The sequence below is a fragment of the Pristiophorus japonicus genome, chromosome 11, assembly GCF_044704955.1.
Source record: "Pristiophorus japonicus isolate sPriJap1 chromosome 11, sPriJap1.hap1, whole genome shotgun sequence".
Classification (NCBI taxonomy): Eukaryota; Metazoa; Chordata; class Chondrichthyes; family Pristiophoridae; genus Pristiophorus; species Pristiophorus japonicus.
Genome location: NC_091987.1, coordinates 165380854 through 165404647, shown reverse-complemented (window position 1 = coordinate 165404647; position 23794 = coordinate 165380854). Strand labels below are relative to the sequence as shown.

Below are 23794 nucleotides of genomic sequence, written 5' to 3'. Positions count from 1 at the left end.
GGGCCAGTCAATCCCTCATGAGCATTCAACAATTTGAACAGCTGTGGCCGCACAAAAGCAACAGACCAAAACTCACAAAGATCGACACCAAACTAAGGACCTATACTAAAGAAATCGTCCCAGTCCTTGGCAGCGCCATGCTCTCGGTCACATACAAAGGGACGGTGAACCGATTTTCCCTGTGGATTGTCCCCAGGGATCTCCCAGCCCTGTTGGGGAGAAGCTGGCTAGCAGAACTTAATTGGAAATGGGATGATGTTCACGCCATGTCGTCAGAGGAACGGACCTCCTGCTCAACAGTTCTAAACTGTTTTGAACATCTCTTTCAGCCAGGTGTGGGCACCTTCAAAGGGGCTAAAGTTAGAATCTACATCACACAGAATGCCAGACTCGACAATCACAAGGCTAGAGCTGTGCCTTATGTGATGAGGTAAAAGATTGAAAACGAACTGGACCGGCTTCTACGGGAAGGCATAATTTCTCCCGTGGAATTCAGCGACTGGGCAAGCCCCATCGTCCCCGTCATGAAGCCTGATGGATCCGTGCGAATCTGTAGGGATTACAAATCTACCATAAACAGAGTCTCCCTACAGGACCAATACCCGCTGCCCAGAGCGGAGGACCTATTTGCCACGTTGGCTGGAGGAAAACTTTTCTCGAAACTTGACCTCACATCTGCGTATATGACGCAAGAACTGACCGAAGAGTCTAAGCTACTCACCAACATCAACACACATCGAGGCCTTTTTGTGTACAATCGATGCCCATTCGGCATCAGGTCGGCAGCTGCTATATTCCAGCGCAACATGGAGAGTCTGCTCAAGTCCATCCCGGGGACGGTTGTGTTTCAAGATGACATACTCATCACGGGTAGGGACACCGACTCTCATCTCCGCAATCTTGAGGAAGTACTAAGTCGATTAGATCGGGTAGGCCGAAGAGTAAAGAAATCCAAGTGTCTGTTTCTCGCGCCTCAGGTTGAATTTTTGGGCAGAAGGATTGCCGCTGATGGAATTCGCCCAACTGAATCCAAAACCGAAGCGATTCGCCTGGCACCCAGGCCCCGGAATGTCTCGGAACTGCGTGCCTTTCTCGGGCTACTCAATTACTTTGGGAACTTTATGCAGAACTTGAGCACGCTGCTGGAGCCTCTCCACGTGCTACTCAGAAAGGGGTGCGATTGGTTTTGGGTGTGATGCGTCAGCGTACGGGGTCAGGTGAGTTTTACAGCACGTCAATGATGCGGGTAAATTGCAGCCCGTTGCTTATGCCTCCAGGTCACTTTCGCGGGCGGAGCGCGGGTATGGTATGGTTGAGAAGGAGGCGCTCACGTGTGTGTACGGTGTCAAAAAGATGCACCAATACCTTGTCGGGGCCAAGTTTGCGTTAGAAACCGACCACAAACACTTTGTCCCTTATCTCATGAGAGGCATGCTCAGAATCCAAGGCTGCTGGCATACAGATCTCGTCCGCATTCGTTGACTGGGGTTCGCCCCGCGCAACTATTGATGAAACGAACCTTAAAGACCAGGCTCTCGTCAATCCTCCCAGACATGCATGAAATTGTTGAGGCTAAGTGTCAAAAGCTAACTGAGTACCATGACCGAAATTCGAGGGGGAGGTGGAATGAGATAGGGGACAAAGTGTTTGTGCTAAACTATGGCCGGGGTCCCAAATGGCTTGCAGGGACAGTAACAGACAAAGAGGGAAACAGGCTACTGGTTCTACAAATGGACAATGGCCAAACCTGCCGGAGGCATGTAGACCAAGTAAAAAGTAGATTCACTGATAACACTGAAGATCCAGAGGCAGACTACAATGTGGAACTCACACCACACCTGGTGGACAGGCAGGTGGAACAACCTGAGGAAAGGGCAGTCTCAACAGACAGCCCAGGCGAGATACCAGTAATCACACCGAACGAAACAGACAGCCCAGGCGAGATACCAGCAATGACACCGAACATACCAGCAATCACACCGAACGAAACACAGGCACCAAGGCAAACAACTGAACCACAACTAAGACGCTCCACGCGAGAGCGCAGACCACCTGAGAGACTGAATCTATAAAGGCAATAAGACCTTGGGGGAGGGTGATGTCATGTATCTCACATTACTGTATATAACTGTATCCTACCATGCTATACATGACTGTAACTGGATATGACCTATAACAATAAGCATACCTTACCACCAGGGGTGCACTTGCAGGAGACAATCCATACCTGTCCCACTGAGGTATATAAAGGGAGGTCTCAGGCAAGCGCAGCACTGGAGAGCTGTGAATTAATGGTGCAGGTCCTGAGTGACCTTGACTTCAGCATGTGTCTCGTGTAAGTCAGTACATTAGAGTCAGGACTTAACAAGGGGAAATTTAGAAAGCTAAAGAGAAAGGTTAAGGCGATGGAGCAGCGTAGCGATTTGGGTAAAGATAAGCAGGGTCTGATAGGAAGGCGCAGAGGGCTAGATTTTGGGCTGTTTGGATTTCGGGGCGTTAAACGCGACGGGGCATTAAAGTTAGTGCATGAAATTAATTTGTGCCTTCGACTGCAAGTTTCAGCAAGAAAGTAAGTTGGAGGAGCGCTGGCGTTAAGTCAGGCGTTGCACAACGGACTTTGTGTGCCCAAGCCGAAACTTGTGTAGTTAAAGGAGGCGGCCATTTTGCACGTGCGCAGTGTTTTCTTTCTTTTTTCCTGGTCGCAAACCCTAATTCAGGACGCGGCAGCTTCCTGCGCTCATACGCAGATAAACCGCCCCACTTCAGCCACTTCTGAAGAGATGGAGGAGCAGGAGGGAAGGCAGCGTGCCAGTCACTTCAGCAATGAGGCGAGTGAGGCCTTTGTCCACGCAGTGGAGAGGAGATGGTCCTCGCTCTATCTTGCTGGAGGAGCCAGACTACTCCCACCTGCATTTAAGAGACTGTGGAGGGACATTGCACAGGAGGTGTCTGCTGCAGACACTGCGGCCAGAACTGCCACAGTGTCAAAAAAAGTTCAACAACCTTACCAGAGTCGTCAGGGTACCATTTGCATTTATGTATGCCTTCATGACTTCTAACATACATCCCACACATTATGTGAAACTTTTCATGCAAATGGTCCCTCTCAACAGTCAGTGGAGCTTTCATAATGTGTAAGAAAGATGAAGACTTACTTCTGCACCCATTTGCTTCTAATGATCCATAAAGGTAAATCAGTGTCAGAGCAGTGAGAGACATTCAAGGAGGAGATCCAGAGGGTGCAGACCAAAATGTGCCCTTAAAGAAAAAGGGTGGGACTAACAAATCTAGAGCCCCCTGGATGTCGAGGGACATACAGGGAAGGATAAAGAAAAAAGGGAGGCTTATGAGAGATACCGAGGGCTCAATACTGCAGAATCTCTAGAGGAATATAGAAAGCCCAGGGGTGAAATTAAAAAGGATATTAGGAAAGCAAAGAGAGAGCATGATCAACTCTCGGCAAGTAAAATCAAGGAAAACCCAAAGACGTTTTATAAATATATTCAGAGCAAGAGGATAACTAAAGAAAGGGTAGGGCTTATTAGAAACCATAAGGGTAATGTGTGTGTGGAGGCGGAAGACGTGGGTATGGTTCTTAATGAATACTTTGCGTCTGTTTTCACAAAAGAGAGGGGCGATGCAGACACTATTATCGAGGAGGAGGAGTGTGAAATGTTAGATGACTTAAACATAGAGAGAGAGGAAGTATTAAGGGGTTTATAGCAGCTTTGAAAGTGGTTAAGTCTCCAGGCCCGGATGAAATGTATCCCAGGCTGTTAAGCAAAGCAAAAGAGGAAATAGCAGAGGCTGTGACCATCATTTTCTAGTCCTCTCTGGCTTCAGGTGTGGTGCCAGAGGACTGGAGGACTGCTAATGTTGTACCTTTGTTTAAAAAGGGAGAAAAGGATACACCGAGTAATTACAGGCCAGTCGGCCTAACCTCAGTGGTGGGAAAATTATTGGAAAAAATCCTGAAGGACAGGATAAATCTTCATTTAGAAAGACACGGATTAATCAAGGACAGTCAGCACGGATTTGTTAAGGGAAGGTCGTGACTGACTAACTTTATTGATTTTTTCGAGGAGGTAACCAGAAGGGTCATTGAGGGCAAAGCGTATGATGTAGTGTATATGGATTTTTAGCAAAGCTTTTGATAAGGTCCCACAGGGCAGATTGGTCACAAAAGTAAAAGCCCATGGGATCCAGGGCAAAGTGGCAAGTTGGATCCAAAGTTGGCTCAGAAGCAGGAAGCAAAGAGTAATAGTTGATGGGTATTTTCGTGACTGGAAGGATGTTTCCAGTGGGGTTCCGCAGAGCTCAGTACTGGGTCCCTTGCTTTTTGTGATATATATCAATGATCTAAAGTTGAATATAGAGGGTATGATTAAAACGTTTGCAGATGATACTAAAATTGGCTGTTTGATTGATAATGAATCAACTGGTAGGTGGGCAGAACAGTGGCAAATGGAATGTAATCTCGAGAAGTGTGAGATAATGCATTTGGGGAGGGCTAACAAGGAAAGGGAATACACGTTAAATGGTAGGACATTGAGAAGTGTAGAGGTCCCTTTGATAAGGGACCTTGGAGTGCAGGTGCACAGGTCCCTGAATGCAGCAGGCCAGGTGGATAAGGTGGTTAAGAAGGCATAAGGAATGCTTGCCTTTATTAGCTGAGGCATAGAATACAAGAGCAGGGAGGTTATGCTTGAACTGTATAAAACACTGATTAGGTCACAGCTGGAGTACTGCGTGCATTTCTGGTCACATTACAGGAAGGACGTGATTGCACTGGAGGAGATTTGCGAGAATGTTGCCGGGAATGGAGAATCTTAGCTATGAGGACAGATTGGATGGACTGGGTTTGTTTTCCTTGGAACAGAGGAGGCAGAGGGGCGACCTCATTGAGGTGTATAAAATTATGAGGGGCCTGGATAGAGTGGATAGAAAGGGCCTATTTCCCTTAGCAGAAGCGTCAACAAGCAGGCGGCATAAATTTAAAGTAATTGGTAGAAGGTTTAGAGGGGATTTGAGGGGAAATTTCTTCACCCAGAGGGTGGTGGGGGTCTGGAACTCACTGCCTGAAAGGGTGGTAGAGGCAGAAACCTTCACCACATTTAAAAAGTATTTGGATGTGTACTTGAAGTGCCGTAACCTACAGGGATACGGACCTAGACTGGAAAGTGGGATTAGGCTGGATAGCCTCTTATTGGCCGGAATGGACACGATGGGCTGAAATGGCCTCCTTCAATGCTATGATTCTATGTACATAAACTCAATCATTTACATCCTTTCTCACAATACACTCCCATTACTGCTAGGCCTTTCAGAATGATCACCTACAGCCCCCATGTTACAAGGGAGCCGTCTACTCCTGGCCATGGGGGAGACGATGAGAGAGGGGAAGAGAGTGTTCTGCCTGAGCCTCAGAACCCACCAGTTGCCCCGTCTGGCCTCACTACATCTAGGGACGATGCGAATGGGGTATGAGGAGTTGGAGGCTCTGGCCCCAGTCGCCTACAGCAACGGAATGCGAGAGGGCAATCTTGCAGGCCAGCTCTCCGGAGGGTGAGTCGGCAAATAATTAGGTCTGCTCAACGACAAGCAGCCATGGAACTGGAGTTGGTGGAAATGTCTAGGCATGCACTGTGAGCTTATGGATGCATTGGTACGGATCCCAGACAGCATTGACAAGCTTACTGCAACTTGTCATGGATTGTTGTTGCAACTCAGAACACCAGCGAGGCCATCATTGCCCACACAGAACCTGGTGGCCTCGAGCAGCAACAGTGGCATTCCAGAGTGTGTGCGCATGCACTTGATCACATTGCAGACTCGGGCACATCACAGGCATAAGCAACGCTTCAGTTTGGTGAAGTGAAGTAGTCGATGTCTGCTACCATACTCTCTGCGTTCCCCACTGTCCAACAAGGAAGGGACGGTGCCGAAGCAGACCAGCAAGTTGTGGAGACACATCGTGCTCCGGATGCTGAGGCCCAGTCCTGTCGGAGAGTCAGTGGCTCCCAGGAAATGGAAGGTGCTGTCCTTCCTCAGGATGACAGCATTCCAGCTCCCACCACTGACTCGCCAACCATGCACCATACACGGTCCACACCCCAGCCACCAGTTGCTGCTCCTGCTGATGATGAGGCACAGCAGTCCGCAGCCGGGTCTTCCAGGCCAAGAGCAGGTCCAGGGCGTCCTCCTGTATTGTCTAGCCCCCCAACACAGCAGCCTTGCTGTAGGCACTGAGACCTCATTGAGGAGGAGCAGCAGGTGTGGGAAGGGGTTGAAGGGAAGGGCGGGGGGGGGGGAAGTGTGGTTAAGAGCCATTAAGGGCTGGCACAAGTTTGTGCTTATGGATGTGTATAGAATTGTAAAAATTGCAAATAGTGGTGTGATAACAATTGACTCATCTTGAATTGTCTCACTGCAGGAAGCAGTTTCGTCTTTATTTATGTTTTGTTGACTGGAGGATGCAGATTAGTGTTTATTTACATTTTGTTGACTGCAGGAAGCAATTTTGTGTTTATTTACTTTTATTTTAACCATTGTATCGTTTGTGGGTTTTTTTGGGGGGGGAACATTGTTAATTATTCATGTTTATAAAAATGTTTCGTTGACCTTTGCCATTTGTCTTGTGTCTTTTTTGCAGAATTCAGAGTCAACGCTGCAACCTCACCTTCCTCATTCAAGCGAACTGGTCAATAATGAGCTGGCGAAGTAAGGCTCCTGCTGTGGCCGCATCTCCACACTGCCTCCCCTGTGGATGTAGTGGCTCTGCAATGGGCTCGTCTCCCTCGTCCTCCTCCTCTTGAGTTGGTCCTGCAATCCCCACTGGCAATGCCTGGCCCTTCATGATGGCTAAGTTGTGTAGCATGCAGCACACCACAATGAATTCAGAGACCTGTTGAGGGAAGTATTGAAGGCTGCCTCCAGAGCGGTCCAGGCATCTGAAGCGCTGCTTGAGCACACCAATTGTCTGTCTGATGATTTTGCGGGTGGCTGCATGGCCCTCATTGTAGCGCTGCTCGGCTTCTGTGGCGGGGTTCCGGAGGGGGGTCATGAGCCACGTGGCCAAGCCGTAACCTTTGTCCCCGATCAGCCAGCCCTGCCCTTGCCTTTGTCGCTGAAACATTTGTGAGACACTGCTCTCATGCAAGATGAAAGCATCATGTGTGCTCCCTGGATAGCAGGCATTCACTGCGAGGATGCGCTGAGTGTGGTCGCAGACCAGCTGTACATTTAGAGAGTCGTATCCCTTTCGGTTTCTGAACACCTCTGTGTTGTGTAATGGTGCTCGCAAAGCGACGTGTGTGCAGTCAATGGCTCCTTGAACCTTCGGGAAGCCTGCGATTCTTCCAAACCCTAAAGCCCTCTCAATCTGGCTGTCGCTGCTCATTGGGAAATTTATGAAGTCCATCCTGCGCGCATACAGTGCCCTTGTCACCTGGTGGATGCAGCTATGTGCAGCGTGTTGAGAGATGCTGCATATGTCCCCTGCTGCTGCCTGGAAGGAGCCGGAGGCATAGAAGGCCAGCGCCGCAGTCACCTTCACCTCGACAGGCAGCGCAGTCCTGTTGGCGCTGGTAGGCTGTAGGTCGGCCTGTAGGAGCTGGCATATCTCTGTGAGTACATCTTTTCTGAAGCGCAGCCTTGTAATGCATTGTTCCTCAGAGAGCTGGAGGTATGAGCGATGTTCCCTATAAACCCGTGGGGGGTAAGGCCTCCTCCCCACACGTCTATGGCCTCTTCGATTCCGTTGCAAACCATGGCCACGAACCCTTCTTCCAGCTTGAAGCCGCCTGCCAATAGCAACCAGGATAATTTGCTGCCTGACAAGGTCTGCCCCCATTGAAATCTCTCACTGACCGTGTAAGCAAACTGTGATGGCACATTAAAGGGCCGTTTGTAACACGCAGTGTCCCTCTGCTGGTGCGGGACCGGGGCCTGGGGGTAGCGGGAGGTGCGGGGCCAGGAGGAGCGGCAGGAACGGAGAAGGCCACGACCCACAATGCACCGCGGAGCGGACTGCCCAGGCAGACAGACGGAGGGAGGCAGTGCGCAGGCGCAGCGACACCCGCCCTCCCGAGCGGCGGTGGTCCCAGGTGAGAGAGAGAGAGACCGGCCAACCAACCGACCCCGACTCCGACCCCCTGACCCAGGGTGAGGGTGAGGGCGAGGGGCAGTGGCTGAAGCCTATGATCGGGCCGGGGATCCGTGTCCATTGTCGGACCCATTGTGAGGCCGCGTTACCCGGGCAACCGCCGCCATCTTGGCCCAGGCAACAACACGTTTACCACCCGCCGCCCCGGGACAGTTTAACCCCCTATCCCCCCCTCCCCCCAGGACAGTATCCCCCCTCTTCCTCCCCCACCGGGACAGTATCGCCCCTCTCCCCCCCCCCCCCCGGGACAGTATCCCCCCGGGACAGTATCCCCCCCCTTCCCGGGACAGTAACCCCCCCCATCCCCGGGACAGTAACCCCCGCAGGACAGTGTATCCCCCCCCCCCCCCCCGGGACAGTAACCCCCGCAGGACAGTGTTGCCCCCCCCCCCAGGGCACTGTCTATCCTCCCCTCCCAGGAACAGTGTGCCTCCTCCTCCCCCCAGGGGTTACTGCGCAAGATTGTTTTCTGTTCGTTAGCCAGAGTGTCGGGATAAATGGTTCATTCTCGGGTTGGCAATTAGTAACTAGTGGGGTGCCTCAGGGATCAGGGATGCTGGGACCCCAACTATTTACAATCTATATTAACGACTTGGAAGAAGGGACTGAGTGTAACGTAGCCAAGTTTGCTGACGATACAAAGATGGGAGGAAAAGCAATGTGTGAGGAGGATACAAAAAACCTGCAAAAGGACATAGACAGGCTAAGTGAGTGGGCAAAAATTTGGCAGATGGAGTATAATGTTGGAAAGTGTGAGGTCAAAGAGCAAGTTATTATTTAAATGGAGAAAGATTGCAAAGTGCCGCAGTACAGCGGGACCTGGGGGTACTTGTGCGTGAAATACAAAAGGACAGTATACAGGTACAGCAAGTAATTAGGAAGGCCAATGGTATCGTGACCTTTATTGCAAAGGGGATGGAATATAAAAGCGGGAAGTCTTGCTACAGTTATACAAGGTATTGGTGAGGCCACACCCGGAATACTGCGAGCAGTTTTGCTTTCCATATTTACAAAAGGATATACTTGCTTTGGAGGTAGTTCAGAGAAGGTTCACTAGGTTGATTCCGGAGATGAGCGGGTTGACTTATGAGGAAAGGTTGAGTGGGTTGGGCCTCTACTCATTGGAATTCAGAAGATTGAGAGGTGATCTTATCGAAACGTATAAGATTATGAGGGGGCTTGACAAGGTGGATGCAAAGATAATGTTTCCACTGAGGGGGGAGACTAGAACTAGGGAGCATAATCTTAGAATAAGGGGCCGCCCATTTAAAACTGAGATGAGGAGAAATTTATTTTTATGAGGGTTGTAAATCTCTGGAATTTGCTGCCTCAGAGAGCTGTGGAAGCCGGAACATTGAATGGATTTAAGACAGAGATAGACGGTTTCTTAACTGATAAGGGATTAAGGGGAGCAGGGCAGAGAAGTGGACCTGAGTCCATGATCAGATCAGCCATGATCATATTAAATGGAGGAGCAGGCTCGAGGGGCCGTATGGCCTACTCCTGCTCCTATTTCTTATGTTCTTATAACAGTGTATCGCCTCCCTCCCCCTCCTCACCCCCGTCCCGCCCCAGTGGCAAGGGTTCCGAAGAGTAAAAGTGAGTGTGGTGTAAATGCACATCACACCGGATCCTGCGGATTTCCTGCCCAGTGAGTGGGATTAAAATAACTCCCTTGGTTTCTTCTCTTTTCTTTAACTGTGGGACATTATTCTGGATTAAAGGCGCTGTGTAAATGCAAGAAATTGTTGGAGCTTTCAAGAAGCTTGTCACTTTACATGTATTTCTCACAAAGGTTGGGCCGAGGTCACCTGTACAGCAACATCGGTTGTATTCGTGGGCTAGAAGGGGGAGGGGAACTGACTCATCTTTAAAAGATTCATGATTGCTTGGTATCTGACAGTCTTCCTTTTCACAGGTAGAATTTGTGATAATCGAGCCAGAATTGGCAATGCCGATGCCAAGCAGCCTGGTACCATCCCGGTTTCTGACACTCGTGGCTCACCTTCTCATAGTGATCAACATCTTCTGGTCCAGGGTGAGTAAGGAATATGGCCGAGGAGAGGCCAGGGCAGAAACATACTTGGGACAATTTCTTCCGCCCACCCCCCACCTGACAGGATCAGCACCTGGAACTGCGAGAGCGAAGGCAGCAACTTGCATTCATATAGAGCCTTTAAAGTAGACAACCATCTCGAGGCCTGCTTCTTTAGGTCCTCCTTCAAATGGGTACCTATCTGGTGTTGGGAGGTGCCCTTGCACTGCTCCTGCCTTATTTAAATGAAAGTGAAATGTTTGCAGCTGTCCCACTCACTGGCACTCTGTTCCGGCAGCGGGGAAATGTCAGGATATACTTGTGGCGGGGGACACACCAATCTTTGCTTTATGCTCAGCCATCAGAATATTACACAGGCCCAAGACCTTCTCGGGAGCAGGGAAAGGCTTTTCATCAATGAACCTCTCCTACTCTGGTGCTGCAGGGCTACGGGGAAAGGGGAGTGAGACTAGCTGAGAGTCGGCTCAGGCTCGACTGGTTGAATGTCCTTCTGTCGTGCTGTAACCATTCTATGATTCTATAAGCGATATGAGATTATAAGTCCTCTGTGAGGGACCTCCAATCCCCGAGATTGTGCTTTTGATTTCTGCTCCCAAATGTGTTTTGTAGTTGGCCATCGAAAGGTTCCTGCTGCTACAGAACCTACAAGGGAGAAAGCTATCTTAGATCTGATCCTGTGTAATGAGACAGGAATAATAAACGATCTCCTAGTAAAAGATCTTCTTGGAATGAGTGATCACAATATGGTTGAATTTGTAATACAGATTGAGGGTGAGGAAGTAGTGTCTCAAACGAGCGTACTATGCTTAAACAAAGGAGACTAGAGTGGGCTGAGGACAGAGTTAGCTACAGTAGACTGGGAACACAGACTAAACGGTGGCACAATTGAGGAACAGTGGAGGACTTTTAAGGAGCTCTTTCATAGTGCTCAACAAAAATATATTCCAGTGAAAAATAAGGGCGGTAAGAGAAGGGATAACCAGCCGTGGATAACCAAGGAAATAAAGGAGAGTATCAAATTAAAAACCAATGCGTATAAGGTGGCCAAGGTTAGTGGGAAACTAGAAGATTGGGAAAATTTTAAACGACAGCAAAGAATGACTAAGAAAGCAATAAAGAAAGGAAAGATAGATTACGAAAGTAAACTTGCGCAAAACATAAAAACAGATAGTAAAAGCTTTTACCGATATATAAAGCGGAAGAGAGTGACTAAAGTAAATGTTGGTCCCTTAGAAGATGAGAAGGGATTTAATAATGGGAAATGTGGAAATGGCTGAGACCTTAAACAATTATTTTGCTTCAGTCTTCACAGTGGAAGACACAAAAACCATGCCAAAAATTGCTGGTCACAGGAATGTGGGAAGGGAGGACCTTGAGGCAATCACTGTCACTAGGGAGGTAGTGCTGGACAGGCTAATGGGATTCAAGGTAGACAAGTCCACCGGTCCTGATGAAATGCATCCCAGGGTATTAAAAGAGATGGCGGAAGTTATAGCAGATGCATTCGTTATAATCTACCAAAATTCTCTGGACTCTGGGGAGGTACCAGTGTATTGGAAAGCAGCTAATGTAACGCCTCTGTTTAAAAATGGGGGCAGCCAAAAGGCAGGTAACTATAGGCCAGTTAGTTTAACATCTGTAGTGGGGAAAATGCTTGAAGCTATCATTAAGGAAGAAATAGCGGGACATCGAGATAGGAATAGTGCAATCAAGCAGACGCAACATGGATTCATGAAGGGGAAATCATGTTTAACTAATTTACTGGAATTCTTGGTGGATAGAGGTGTACCGATGGATGTGGTGTATTTAGATTTTCGAAAGGCATTCGATAAGGTGCCACACAAAAGGTTACTGCAGAAGATAAAGGTACGCGGAGTCAGAGGAAATGTATTAGCATGGATCGAGAATTGGCTGGCTAACAGAAAGCAGAGAGTCGGGATAAATGGGTTCTTTTTGGGTTGGCAATCGTTGGTTAGTGGTGTGCCACAGGGATCGGTGCTGGGACCACAACTGTTTACAATATACATAGATGACCTGGAAGAGGGGACAGAGTGTAGTGTAACAAAATTAGCAGATGACACAAAGATTAGTGGGAAAGCGGGTTGTGTTGAGGACACAGAGAGGCTGCAAAGAGATTTCGATAGATTAAGCGAATGGGCTAAGGTTTGGCAGATGGAATACAATGTCGGAAAATGTGAGGTCATCCACCTTGGGGGGGAAAAAAACAGTAAAAGGGAATATTATTTGAATGGGAAGAAATGACAACATGCTGCGGTGCAGAGGGACCTGGGGGTCCTTGTGCATGAAACTCTTTTGGAGTAAACAAAAACATTAAACCGTGGCCCCCCGATCTGGGGGACGCACCAAACATTTACAATGCCTTTTTTTTTTTGGCACTAAAATAATAATATTTTCCTAAGTGCCCCCTATAAAAGGGGAGGGGGACACTAAAAAACACCGGCAATTAAAACAAATGAAACTTTAAAACATAAAATCAAATTAAAATTTCGTTGCCGGGCGTGACGATGCACTCCAGTCCCTCTGGTGCCCACCTCACGCGGAAGGCCGCGAGCGTACCGGTGGACACCGCGTGCTCCATCTCCAAGGACACCCTGGACCTGTACGCGTGGAAGAGAGGCAGGCAGTCAGGTTGAACGACCCCCTTGACCGCCCGCTGCCTGGACGTGCTGATGGCACCCTTGGCCGTGCCCAGGAGCAGTCCTACGAGGAGGCCCTCGGACCTACCCGCTCCCCTCCGCACAGGGTGTCCAAAGATCAGGAGTGTGGGACTGAAGTGCAGCCAGAATTTCAGGAGCAGCCCCTTTAAATAATAAAACAGTGGCTGCAACCTCGTGCATTCCATAAAAACATGGAACACGGACTCTTCCAGACCGCAGAAATTGCAGGCGGCCTGGGAGTCCGTGAACCGGCTTAAAAATTTATTGCACGGGACTGCTCCGTGCACCACCCTCCAGGCCAAGTCCCCGACAAATACTGGGAGGACTCCCGCGTAGAGTGCCCTCCATCAGGGACCCCCACCTCCTCCGGACGGCAAGATGGTACGCCATGGCGTGTCTGGACGGCAGGCGAGGATGGCAAAGTTGAGAGTGTGCAGGAGCAGCCCGTACAGGAAACCCCTCCGCGCGGAACTGAAAGGCACGGAGGGGATTTCCTCGAGGCGGCTCAAGTTGTGAGGCGCCGGCTCCCGAGGGAGGTTCCGGGGTTTGGCGCCGATGAGGAATTCAGTCCGGACGTGGGTCAGTTCGGACGGGATCTCCCCACGTGCTTGAGCCTCCTCGATGCACCTAACAGAGTCGGGGCCCAGAGCTGTTTTTAGCAACTCGATGGCATCGGCCGCGCGGCGGACGTTGGCAGAATTTAGGCGCCGCGCCAGCGTGTCTGGCGCCATCCAGCCCACTCCTCCACCATCGAGCAGGTCCCTGACCCTGGTCACCTCACCAGCCACAGCCCTCTCGTCCGACCGCCACCTAAAACCTTGGTCGTGGAGGTACGGATTCCAGAGCAGCGGCTCCTGCAGGACGGCCGCCACTCCAGCCGGTGGAGAGCTGCGCTTGGTGGAGACTTTGTTCCAGACCCTGATGAGTTCCTTGTAAAAGACAGGCAGCTCCCGGAGGGCGGTCCTGACGCCCCTCACAATCACAAACAGGAGCTGCGTGTCGTAGTTGAGGCCGTGCTGCTGGCGGAAGAAATACGTCGCCAGAGCACGCCACCTAGGAGGGGGCTCGACGTAAAGGTATCTCTGCATGGTCTGAAGACGGAAAGTCGCGAGCTGGGTGCTGACGCACACCAACGACTGACCGCCCTCCCCAAGCGGGAGCCTCAAGACCGCGCAGAGACCCAGTGCTTCCTGTTGTTCCAGAAGAAGTCCACCAGCTTCTGTATCTTGGCGACAAACTCAGGGGGAGGGGTCAAAGTGACCAGCCGGTACCACAACATGGTGGCCACCAGCTGGTTTATGACTAACGCTCGACCCCTATAGGACAGCACTCGGAGCAGTCCTGTCCAGCGCCCTAGGCGAGCGGCGACCTTGGCCTCCAGCTCTTGCCAGTTCGCCGGCCAGGCTTCCTCGTCGGGGCTAAGGTAGACTCCCAGATAGAGGAGATGGGTCGTGCTCCAGGCAAAAGGCCTGAGCTCCTCCGGCAGGGAGTCCACCCGCCACTGACCCACCAGGAGTCCGGAACATTTTTCCCAGTTGATTCTGGCGGAGGATGCGGCCGAGTAAATCTCCTGGCACTCACGCATCCTCCGCAGATCAGCAGGATCCTCTACCGCGAGGAGCACGTCATCGGCGTAAGCCGAGAGGACGACCTCCACGCCCGGCCCTTGCAGAGCCAGTCCCGTCAACTCGTCCGCAGGAGGCGCAGGAAAGGCTCCACGCAGACGGCGTATAACTGGCCGGACATGGGGCATCCCTGACGCACCCCTCTCCCAAAGCGAAGGGGCGCCGTCAAGGACCCGTTAACCTTAATCAGACACTCCGCGGCGGCGTACAAAAGTCGGATCCGGGCGACGAAATGCATCCCGAACCCGAAAGCGCGCAGAGTTCCGAGCAGATAGTCGCGATCCACCCTGTCGAATGCCTTCTCTTGGTCGAGGGATAGGAAGGCGACCGACAGACCAGCCTCCTGGGAATAATGGATGAGGTCCCGGACCAGATGGATGTTATCATGGATTGTCCGGCCCGGGACCGTGTAGGACTGGTCGGAGTGGATCATGTGGTCCAGCACGGTGCCAAGGCGAGCAGACATCGCCCTGGCGAAGATTTTGTAGTCCGTGCTGAGGAGGGAGACCGGGCGCCAGTTCTTAAGGAGGCGGAGATCACCCTTCTTAGGCAACAGGACGATGACTGCCCTGCGCCAAGAGAGGGGCATTTCCCCGGTCGCCAGACTTTCCCCGAGGACCCGCGCGTAGTCGCCCCCCAGGATGTCCCAGAACGCCCTGTAGAACTCCACGGTCAGCCCGTCCAGCCCCGGGGATTTTCCCCTCGAGAGCCGGTCGAGGGCACCGGTCACCTCCGCCAGGCTTTGCGGAGCTTCCAGATTTTCGGCGCCCTCCGGGCTGACCTTCGGCAGATCCTCCCACAAAACTCTACGCGCTTCCTCGCTGGACGGCTCCGGAGAGAACAGGGCCCCGTAATATTCACGGGCCCTGTTGTTGACGCCCTCCGGATCCGAGATGAGAGAGCCGTCGTCGGCCAGCAGCGTCAAGAGCTGCTTACGGACACTCTGTCTTTTTTCCAGCAAGTAGAAGAAGGGGGAGCCGCGGTCCAGATCCCGCAGGAACCGGATCCGCGACCTCACGAACGCGCCTCGGGACCCGACGAGCTGCAGGTCCTTCAGCGCGGCCTTCTTCGCTTCGTACACCGTCCGCAGGGCCGGGTCCTCAACGACTTGACCGAGACGGGACTCCAGGTCGAGCACCTCTTTTTCTAGGCGCCCGACCCTGGCCGCCCGCCTCTTGGTCGACCCCCTCGCGTACTCTTGACAGAAGACGCGGACGTGAGCCTTGCCCACGTCCCACCATAGCCTCAAGGAGGGGAAGCCCCCCTGCTTCCTTCTCCAGTCGGCCCAGAAACGACGGAACGAGTCCTGGAACCACACGTCCTCCAGCAGCCGGTTGTTAAAATGCCAGTACGCGGACCCCGTCCTCGCGCGGAGCGAAGCGAGCTCCGGCCACACCAGGTGGTGGTCCGAACACGGCACCGGCCGCATGGAGGCCGCCGGGACGCAGGAAACGTACGCCCGAGACACGTAAAGGCGGTCGACTCTGGACCATCCTACTCCAGGCCTCACCCAAGTTAAGGCGCTGGAGTCGGGATGGAGATTTCGCCAGACGTCCACCAAGTCGAAGGACCCGACCAGGTCCCTCAACTTCCCCATCGCCGTCATGCTCTGCGGGGCACCGGAGCGGTCCCTCGCCTCGAGTGTGCAGTTAAAATCCCCCCCGAGGACAATGCAGTCGCCGACGTCGACGGAGCCAAGAAGAGCGGACACCTCTTCGAAGAAGCGCGTTTGCTGCGGGCCGGGCTGAGGGGCGTACACGTTCACGAGATGGAGCGGCACGTCCCCCAGGCGAACCGTTACGTGCAGCAAGCGGCCTGGCACGGGCTCCTCGACCCCCAAGATCTCCGGCTGAAAATGCGGGGCCAGGAAGATGGCCACCCCACTCGAAGTGGCGGTGAGGTGGCTCATGCGGACCTCTCCTTGCCATTCCAGGAGCCACGTGGCTTCGTCTCCCGGAACGGTGTGGGTTTCTTGCAGGAAGCACACCGCATATTTCCCCTCCAGCAGGAGCGAAAAATTGTTAAATCTACGGCGTGCCTCTCTGCCGCCGTTGATGTTGAGGCTGGCTCTGGTTATCTTCATGACAAAAGCATAGTGCAACCTCTACCTAACCTATTGTGGGGGAGGGAGTGGAGTCGTTTGCTGACCTCCACTCCTTCAGCAGCCCAGCGAGGAACTTTTTGAGCCGGCGCAGCTCAAGGCCTTGCGCCTTTGATAAGGGCCCGCCCGCAGCCATGGTTTTAGCGGCGACGCGGACGGAAGCGATGAGCAGCCCCGGCTCGGACCATCTTTCCTGGGCCAGATGGGTTCGGTTGCGGCGACCCTGGTTCTGGACCAAAAAGTCCCGGAGTTCCTCTACGGGACTGAGGGGGGACTCAGCGGCGGGCACGAGGAGATCCACCGCCTCACTGGCGATGGACTCGAGATCTTCACCCGCGTCCTCCACCTAGTCCCCGTCCTCCTCCGGGAGGTCGCCGCCAGCAGCCGGCCCGTCGACCGCACGAGGTACGGCAAACGTCCCGGCCGCTCCATCTGGCCCTGGCTCCGCCCCGATCCCACCCCCAGGATCGTCGGCAGAGGAGTCTCCACTGGGCTCTTTTAAAATTGGTGCTGGGTCGGGAAGCGACAGCGGAAGGGGTTCCTCCTCAGCCCCAGGAACCGGATAACACGGAGAGACCTGGTCAAAGTAATGTTCCAGGTCCACCAAGTACCCCAGCTCCAAAGTAGGGGACGAGGGTTGTTGTTCTTCCCCTTCCCCGCCGCCACCCCACGGCCCAGCGTGTACAGATTCATTAAAATTGCTAATACTGTGTATTTCTGCTGGGTCGAGCAAGTCCCGGGGGAAGTTGGATATTGGCTGGGCGGGCTCAGGTTCGGCCTTTTCAGCCCCGCCCGCCTCAGTACCCGGCGGCAACGCATTCCTCCGCTGGCCCCACGCCCCCCACGACAGGCAGATCTTTCACGCCATCCCCGGGAGGCAGCGGCTGGGCAGCCTCGACTGCCTCACCCTCCCCGGGGACAGATTCCTCGCGCCTACGGCGTAGTTTGGGGGCGCCGGTGGGGGACGCGGGACACGCGGCGGGCACCGACTCCTCCGCGGAGGGATGTTGTTCCCCCTCCGCCTCATTGGAGCGGCGCCTCCTTTTGTTCCTGGGGGTGCGCGGAGGCAGGGAGACCTCCATGTCTGCCGAGGCCTCCCGCTCCACCCCCCACTTTTTCTTGTCTTGCCCGCGCCCGAGCCCCTCTGTGATACTGGTCAAGGGCTCGGGCACGGGCTTAGGGCACCCCGCGCTCGCCGGTGACGGGGTTGGGCCGAGCGCAGTAAACAGATTATCTGGCGCACCGAGGGGACCCGCCTCTAGATGTTTTGTCTTCTTCCGCGCCTTCTTTCCGGTCGGACGCTCTCCCTCCCCCCAGCCGGAGGCCGTGAAAACAAAGGCCCCCGATGATGCCCGCGCACCCACGGCTCCCGGCACGCGGACGCTACTAGGGGGAGGGGTGGCGGCGGCGCCAGCCTTGGCCGCCTTCGGTGGTTTGGCGGCTTTGAAGGCGGGGCAGTTCTTGCGAACGTGCCTCACCTCCCTACAGGCGTGGCACTGCACGTCGTCCGACGTCCAGAAGACGCGGTAGGCATTCCCCTCGTGCACCACATTAAAATTGCCCTCTGTTGTCTCCTCCCGCGCCAGCCGGACAAAGAGCTGGCGGCGGAAGGAGAACACATGGCGCAGGCTGTTCTCCCTGAGGCCGAGCGGTATGGGGTTGATCCCCGACCTTACCTCCCCCAGTTGGTGTAGGTGAGGGAGGAGGAGCTCAGCGGGAACAAAGGGCGGGACGTTCGATAGAATGACCCTCTGCGCGGTGGCCTCGAGAGGGTCCACCGGCAGGAACGCCCCGCCCACCGTGAGCCCCTTTTCAATGGCCAGGGACACCGCTCGCTCCGACCCCAGGAAGAACACGGCCTTCCCAGACATCTTGGAGGCTGCGACAATGGCCGAGGGGCCGACTACCCCAGCCATCGCCCGCACGCATTCCTCAATGCTCATTGTGGGGTGAGTGTAGCTCTTGACCCCGTTTTTCTTTGTAATGAGTCTGAAAGGTGGCAGGGCAGCAGGTGGCACAGGAGGTGCCGTAGATGTAGACGCCGCCTGCGCATATGTCCTAGCTGGCCCTGCCACCGGCGTGGATGGGGTCGCCATCACGGGGTCCCTTTAAGGGCTACACCCACCCCAAAGTCACAGGCCTTAATGGTCTTAATTGGCCTCGTTTCAATGTATGAGCAGAGGAGCTCTGAAAGAGGCACACCTCTCCCCTAGTTGGCAATTGGGGAGGGGCCTTGCTCCCTCTGCTCAGTTGTTTTAATTGTTTTTTATTAAAAAATTAGGAGGAAGGGCTCACAGAGAGAGAGGGGAGAGACAGAGAGACAGAGATAGAGATAGGTGGGGCGGGAAAGAGGGAAGCTGCGAGGGCAGGTCTCCCCTCACAACGATGGGTGGGTGCACTCCCCAGATGGCCAAACAAAACACAGTCTTTGGGGTGGTCTTCGGGTGGGGGGAGAAGATGTCTTCACCTGGGGCAGCTGGAGCCACACAGGCACACACTCCCAACGATGTTAACCAGGGTAATCAATAGTTATCAGCCTGGTAGCTCCAGCTATCCCAGGCTAGGCAATGGGGGAGGGGTGCTTTAGTGGTGTGTGGGGCCTAGTTGTAAGCAAGACCCCCACACACACTTCCACACACACACACCTCCCACGATGTTCCGGCCCTCGAAAGGTCTTCCTTTCTTCCCCCACCAATAAAACAATGTCTTTCGGGGAATGCACCAACACCCACCTGTAGAATATTGCAGAATCTCCCTCCTTCCACACAGTTTGTTGCTCTTTTCACTCTCTCCAACTCTCTGTAGCAGTAATAAAGTTGGTAATTTTTCTGCGCTCCACCTCTCCCTCCGGATGTTGATTGGGTAGCAAGCCAGCCCTTTTCCTCCTATTCCTGGGCTGTTCTCAGGGCTCACTCCAGGCTTTCGAGACAGGAGCTAAAGCAGGGAGTTCCTTCTCTCTCAGCAGCACAGCTCCAATTGAATAGGCCACGCCTCCACTGCTCCACCATTGGCCCTTGTGCATGAAACTCTTTTTGGAGTTTATCTGAAAACATAAAACATTAATGGCCCTTGTGCATGAAACTCTTTTTGGGAGTAAACAAAAAACATTAAACCGTGTCCCCCCGATCTGGGGGAAACACCAAACATTTACAGGCCCTTTTATTTTTTTGTGTGGTTTTTTTGGGGGGTTTTTTTGGGCACAAAAACATATTTTTTCTCCAAGTGCCCCCTATAAAGGGGAGGGGCCCTTGTGCATGAAACTCTTTTGAGTTAACCTGCAAAAACATAAAACATTAAAACCATGCCACCCGACCTGGGTGACACAGCAGACATTTTCAAGGCCCCTTTTTTTTTTTGGTTTTTTTTTTTGGGGCGCTAAAATCAAATTTTTCCTTTTTCCAGTGCTCCCTATAAAAGGAGAGGGGGACACTAAAAGCACCGGCAATTAAAACAAATTAAACTTAAAAACGTAAAATCAAATTAAAATTTGGTTGCCGGGCGTGATGATGCACTCCAGTCCCTCCGGTGCCCACCTCTCGCGGAAGGCCGCGAGCGTACCGGTGGACACCGCGTGCTCCATCTCCAAGGACACCCTGGACCGGATGTAAGAGCGGAAGAGAGACAGGCAGTCAGGTTGAACGACCCCCTCGACCGCCCGCTGCCTGGACCGGCTGATGGCACCCTTGGCCGTGCCCAGGAGCAGTCCTACGAGGAGGCCTTCGGACCTACCCGCTCCCCTCCGCACAGGGTGCCCAAAGATCAGGAGTGTGGGACTGAAGTGCAGCCAGAATTTCAGGAGCAGCCCCTTCAAATAATGGAACAGGGGCTGCAACCTCGTGCACTCAATAAAAACATGGAACACGGACTCCTCCAGACCGCAGAAATTGCAGGCGGCCTGGGAGTCCGTGAACCGGCTTAAAAATTTATTGCACGGCACTGCTCCGTGCACCACCCTCCAGGCCAAGTCCCCGATGAATAGTGGGAGGACCCCCGCGTAGAGTACCCTCCATCGGGGACCCCCGCCTCCTCCGGACGGCAAGATGGTACGCCATGGCGTATCCGGACGGCCGGCGAGGATGGCAAAGTTGAGGGTGTGCAGGAGCAGCCCGTACAGGAAACCCCTCCGCGCGGAACTGAAAGGCACGGAGGGGATTTCCCCGAGGCGGCTCAAGTTGTGAGGCGCCGGCCCCCGAAGGAGGTTCCGGGGTTTGGCGCGGATGAGGAATTCCGTCCGGACGGGGGTCAGTTCGGACGGGATCTCCCCACGTGCTTGAGCCTCCTCGATACACCTAACGGAGTCAGGGCCCAGAGCTGTTTTTAGCGACTCGATGGCATCGGCCGCGTGGCGGACGTTGGCAGAATTTAGGCGCCGCGCCAGCATGTCTGGCGCCATCCAGCCCGCTCCTCCGCCATCGAGCAGGTCCCTGACCCTGGTCACCTCACCAGCCACAGCCCTCTCTTCCGACCGCCACATAAAACCTTGGCCGTGGAGGTACGGATTCCCGAGCAGCGGTTCCTGCAGGACGGCCGCCACTCCAGCCGGCGGAGAGCTGCGCTTGGTGGAGACTTTGGTCCAGACCCTGATGAGTTCCCTGTAAAAGACAGGCAGCTCCCGGAGGGCGGTCCTGGCACACCCCAAGTTCACAAACAGGAGCTGCGTGTCATAATTGAGGTCGAGCTGCTGGCGGAAGAAATACCTCGCCAGAGCACACCACCTAGGAGGGGGCTCGACGTAAAGGTATCTCTGCAGGGTCTGAAGACGGAAAGTCGCGAGCTGGGCGCTGACGCACACCAACGACTGACCACCCTCCTCAAGCGGGAGACTCAGGACCGCGGCAGAGACCCAGTGCTTCCTGTTGTTCCAGAAGAAGTCCACCAGCTTCTTCTGTATCTTGGCGACAAACGCAGGGGGAGGGGTCAAAGTGACCAGCCGGTACCACAACATTGCGGCCACCAGCTGGTTTATGACTAGCGCTCGACCCCTGTAGGACAGCACTCGGAGCAGTCCTGTCCAGCGCCCTAGGCGAGCGGCGACCTTGGCCTCCAGCTCCTGCCAGTTCGCCGGCCAGGCTCCCTCGTCGGGGCTAAGGTAGACTCCCAGATAGAGGAGATGGGTCGTGCTCCAGGCAAAAGGCCTGAGCTCCTCCGGCAGGGAGTCCACCCGCCACCGACCCACCAGGAGTCCGGAACATTTCTCCCAGTTGATCCTGGCGGAGGACGCGGCCGAGTAAATCTCCTGGCACTCACGCATCCTCCGCAGGTCAGCGGGATCCTCTACCGCGAGGAGCACGTCATCGGCGTAAGCCGAGAGGACGACCTCCACGCCCGGCCCTTGCAGAGCCAGTCCCGTCAACCTCGTCCGCAAGAGGCGCAGGAAAGGCTCCACGCAAACGGCGTATAACTGGCCGGACATGGGGCATCCCTGGCGCACCCCTCTCCTAAAGCGAAGGGGCGCCGTCAAGGACCCGTTAACCTTAATCAGACACTCCGCGGCGGCGTACAAAAGTCGGATCCGGGCGACGAAATGCGTCCCGAACCCGAAAGCGCGCAGAGTTCCGAGTAGATAGTCGTGATCCACCCTGTCGAACGCCTTCTCTTGGTCGAGGGATAGGAAGGCGACCGACAGACCAGCCTCCTGGGAACAATGGATGAGGTCCCGGACCAGATGGATGTTATCGTGGATTGTCCGGCCCGGGACCGTGTAGGACTGGTCGGGGTGGATCATGTGGTCCAGCACGGCACCAAGGCGAGCAGACATCGCCCTGGCGAAGATTTTGTAGTCCGTGCTGAGGAGGGAGACCGGGCGCCAGTTCTTAAGGAGGCGGAGATCGCCCTTCTTAGGCAGCAGGACGATGACTGCCCTGCGCCAAGAGAGGGGCATCTCCCCGGTCGCCAGACCTTCCCCCAGGACCCGCGCGTAGTCGCTCCCCAGGATGTCCCAGAACGCCCTGTGGAACTCCACGGTCAGCCCGTCCAGCCCCGGGGATTTTCCCCTCGAGAGCCGGGCGAGGGCACCGGTCAGCTCCGCCAGGCTTAGCGGAGCTTCCAGATTTTCGGCGCCCTCCGGGCTGACCTTCGGCAGGTCCTCCCACAAAACTCTACGCGCTTCCTCGCTGGACGGATCCGGAGAGAACAGAGCCCCGTAATATTCACGGACCCTGTTGTTGACGCCCTCCGGATCCGAGACGAGAGAGCCGTCGTCGGCCAGCAGCGTCAAGAGCTGCTTACGGACACTCTGCCTTTTTTCCAGCGAGTAGAAGAAGGGGGAGCCGCGGTCCAGATCTCGCAGGAACCGGATCCGCGACCTCACGAACACGCCTCGGGACCCGACGAGCTGCAGGTCCTTCAGCGCGGCCTTCTTCGCTTTGTACACCGTCCGCAGGGCCGGGTCCTGGACGACTTGACCGAGACGGGCTTCCAGGTCGAGCACCTCTTTCTAGGCGCCCGACTCTGGCCGCCCGCCTCTTGGTCGACCCCCTCGCGTACTCTTGACAGAAGACGCGGACGTGAGCCTTGCCCACGTCCCACCATAGCCTCAAGGAGGGGAAGCCCCCCTGCTTCCTTCTCCAGTCGGACCAGAATCGACGGAACGAGTCCTGGAACCACACGTCCTCCAGCAGCCGGTTGTTAAAGTGCCAGTACGCGGACCCCGTCCTCGCGCGGAGCGAAGCGAGCTCCGCCCACACCAGGTGGTGGTCTGAACACGGCACCGGCCGCATGGAGGCCGCCGGGACGCAGGAAACGTACGCCCGAGACACGTAAAGGCGGTCGACTCTAGACCATCCAACTCCAGGCCTCACCCAAGTAAAGGCGCTGGAGTCGGGGTGGAGATTTCGCCAGACGTCCACCAAGTCGAAGGACCCGACCAGGTCCCTCAACTTCTCCATCGCCGTCATGCACTGCGGGGCACCGGAGCGGTCCCGCGCCTCGAGGGTGCAGTTAAAATCCCCCCCGAGGACAATGCAGTCGCCGACGTCGACGGAGCCAAGAAGAGCGGACACCTCTTCAAAGAAGCGCGTCTGCTGCGGGCCGGGCTGAGGGGCGTACACGTTCACTAGATGGAGCGGCACGTCCCCCAGGCGAACCGTTACGTGCAGCAAGCGGCCTGGCACGGGCTCCTCGACCCCCAAGATCTCCGGCTGAAAATGCGGGCCCAGCAAGATGGCCACC

At 54.5% G+C, this 23794-nt stretch overlaps 2 protein-coding genes across 12 annotated transcripts in view; one reads left to right on the top strand and one right to left on the bottom strand.

The window, feature by feature from the left end:
- The window catches only part of LOC139276367 (putative nuclease HARBI1), a 52470-nt gene extending 44474 nt beyond the window's left edge, over positions 1-7996 (bottom strand). For all 5 annotated transcript variants that reach the window (XR_011595920.1, XM_070894237.1, XM_070894234.1 and 2 more), the window contains exon 1: positions 6680-7996. Coding sequence is in view for 4 of the 5 variants with exons in the window: in XM_070894237.1 (XP_070750338.1) it covers positions 6689-7852 (1164 nt within the window). In the remaining variant the exon portion in view is untranslated. The remainder of the gene's footprint in view (positions 1-6679) is intronic.
- Positions 7997-8038: 42 nt separating this feature from the next.
- Positions 8039-23794, top strand: part of tmem107l (transmembrane protein 107 like) — a 79184-nt gene continuing 63428 nt past the window's right edge. For 6 of the 7 annotated variants that reach the window (XR_011595918.1, XR_011595919.1, XM_070894231.1 and 3 more), the window contains exons 1-2: positions 8039-8105; positions 10083-10202. Coding sequence is in view for 5 of the 7 variants with exons in the window: in XM_070894231.1 (XP_070750332.1) it covers positions 10116-10202 (87 nt within the window). In the remaining 2 variants the exon portion in view is untranslated. Of the gene's footprint in view, positions 8164-10082; positions 10203-23794 lie in introns of all 7 variants that reach the window. The other variant, XM_070894229.1, reaches the window with a different exon arrangement.